Source organism: Folsomia candida, unplaced genomic scaffold (genome assembly GCF_002217175.1).
Source record: "Folsomia candida strain VU population unplaced genomic scaffold, ASM221717v1 Fcan01_Sc051, whole genome shotgun sequence".
In the NCBI taxonomy this organism is placed as follows: domain Eukaryota; kingdom Metazoa; phylum Arthropoda; class Collembola; order Entomobryomorpha; family Isotomidae; genus Folsomia; species Folsomia candida.
In genome coordinates this window covers 73141-75073 of record NW_019091243.1, presented here as the reverse complement: position 1 = coordinate 75073, position 1933 = coordinate 73141, and the positions used below count along the sequence as shown (strand labels likewise).

The window sequence follows — 1933 nt, the reverse complement described above, 5'->3', positions numbered from 1 at the left end:
ATAAACGCATAATAAATTCCATTGTGATGTTGCAATTAAATCAAGCAGTGTGCAAAATTGACCACGGCCTTGTCTTGTCTGCATGTGATATTTCAACTACACTTGAAGTGGAGAGCATCTCATTCACGTGTTCAATTCCTATACTTAATTCCGAATCATACATTTGATTATTTTGATATTGATTGATCAATGATGAGAAACGAGCTTGGTGAAATTATTTATAGTATTGTTCACCCAAACTGGTCAAAGTATTTAAACTCAAAATTCATAACCCTGTTCACCCAGTAGTTGCTCTTTACCAGTTCCATCCATGACAGAGATTTTCCTTCAGAAATTTCTTAATCAATTTTTTAACGTAACGAACACCAACGTAATGTTTATTGTGGCCTTGTTGTCTCTTGTGGCGTCTGCCAATGCGCACACGGCCGCTTTTGCACCGGGCATGTACTGCCTCGGGGGAACTGATCCTAGCCAAGATAATCCCCACACGAACGATGCCGTAGTTCCCCTATACAATTTGCCTAGATCACAATGGTGGTTCCAAGCTGACCGAGGCTGCGACAGGGCACCCCCTGCACCTGGCGTTTTCCTCGAGTTGCCCGCAGGAGGAAGTTTCACGGTCGAGCTGGCCCATAATCGTGCCCAAACTACGTTGTCGTTCAACGGAGAGTTCACCTCGGACTGGCCCGACGGTCAGCAACATCCCGAAGACTGGAAGGGACCAGGTAATCCGCCAGACTGCATCCAGGAAGATGGGGCCTTGCACACAAATAATCAAAGCATGGCTGCTGGGACGGCCTTTGCAATTAGCTACGTCTCAGATATATCTGCTGTGACGATGGAGAATTTGGTCGTTTTTACTGTTCTGCCAAAGTAAGTAGAAAAAAATTGGGAAGTATTTTTAGATTCGTTAAAATTTTAGGCGGTCTCCAGTACACCATGGAAACGCATTGCGACCTATCAAGTCCCCCGCGACCTTCTGGCTTGCCCTGCGGATGGGTGCACTTGTGCCTGGCTGTGGGTTCCCAAGGGATGCGGAGAGCCTAATATGTGAGTGAATAGGAGCGGTAATGCCAGAATTAGTGGTGGCATATTTAAAATCAAACGGGGGGTATTACTATTACAGGTACATGCAAGGATTCAAATGCAAGGTGACGGGGTCAACTTCTACGAGACGACTTGCCCCCGCCCAGCCTCCCAGGTACTGTCCCAACTTCAACGAATGTACCCGTGGAGCGAAGCAGATGATTGCGACCCGGCGTAAGTTCACTAATAAAACATTAAGAAATTATTAAAAAAGAAGCTAATTGGTCTGTAAAATATCCAATCCAGAGGCTGAAGGAAACAATATCGAGCTGCCTCCAAATAATGACTTTGTCTCGTACAGCCCTGATTGGGGATTCTCACCTGGTTAGTTGGATGTGGTGCTGGAAATTATGGAAATGACTACAAAGTTTTGTTTGAAATATTTATTTCAGGTGCCCAGAACGATATATTTCTCTAAGGACGCAATATGGTTGAAATTTTTATGAATTTTTAAACTCGCATTGAGTGTAAATTAATTATCCTGGATTGAAGAATAAAAACTATTGTTTAACTTTGATGAAACTTGAGTACATACGTTATCAAGTGGACATATTTATTCGCTGACAAGAACGGCTGACGTAAATATAGTCATAAAGACACGGCTGCTGCATAGTTAGTATTGGGTATTATTTATTTAGTATTTTTCCTAAGGTGAAAAAATACAGGCTATTCGATTAATACTCGCCATGGTTGCGTTTTATTTCTTAGTGGATGACCTGTTACACCGTGGCAATTCTCATGGGGGGATTATGGGTGATAAGTGTATAAATATGGCGTGAATTAATTTCCAGCTTGCACATGTTTTTTTAAGTTTAAGTGCAATTATCACCAAGGCAATAAACAGGGG

General features: G+C 42.6%; 1 protein-coding gene across 2 annotated transcripts; it reads left to right on the top strand.

The window, feature by feature from the left end:
* Positions 1-229: 229 nt before the first annotated feature.
* Positions 230-1613, top strand: LOC118433424. Of its 2 annotated transcripts, none has more exons than XM_035845345.1 (5): positions 230-873; positions 934-1050; positions 1127-1260; positions 1333-1410; positions 1479-1613. In XM_035845345.1, exons 1-5 carry the CDS (start codon positions 311-313, stop codon positions 1502-1504), a joined length of 918 nt encoding a protein of 305 aa, XP_035701238.1. In that variant the 5' UTR covers positions 230-310; the 3' UTR covers positions 1505-1613. The 2 variants fall into 2 exon arrangements, with proteins under 2 accessions (XP_035701238.1, XP_035701239.1); XM_035845346.1 differs by having other exon boundaries at positions 235-850; positions 923-1050.
* Positions 1614-1933: the final 320 nt, after the last annotated feature.

Coding starts and splice junctions, on each gene's coding strand:
- LOC118433424 (XM_035845345.1), top strand. CDS start 311: ATGACAGAGATTTTCCTTCAGAAATTTCTTAATCAATTTTTTAACGTA. Junction 1,051..1,126: donor GGATGCGGAGAGCCTAATAT/GTGAGTGAATAG, acceptor TTACTATTACAG/GTACATGCAAGGATTCAAAT. Junction 1,261..1,332: donor GCAGATGATTGCGACCCGGC/GTAAGTTCACTA, acceptor TATCCAATCCAG/AGGCTGAAGGAAACAATATC.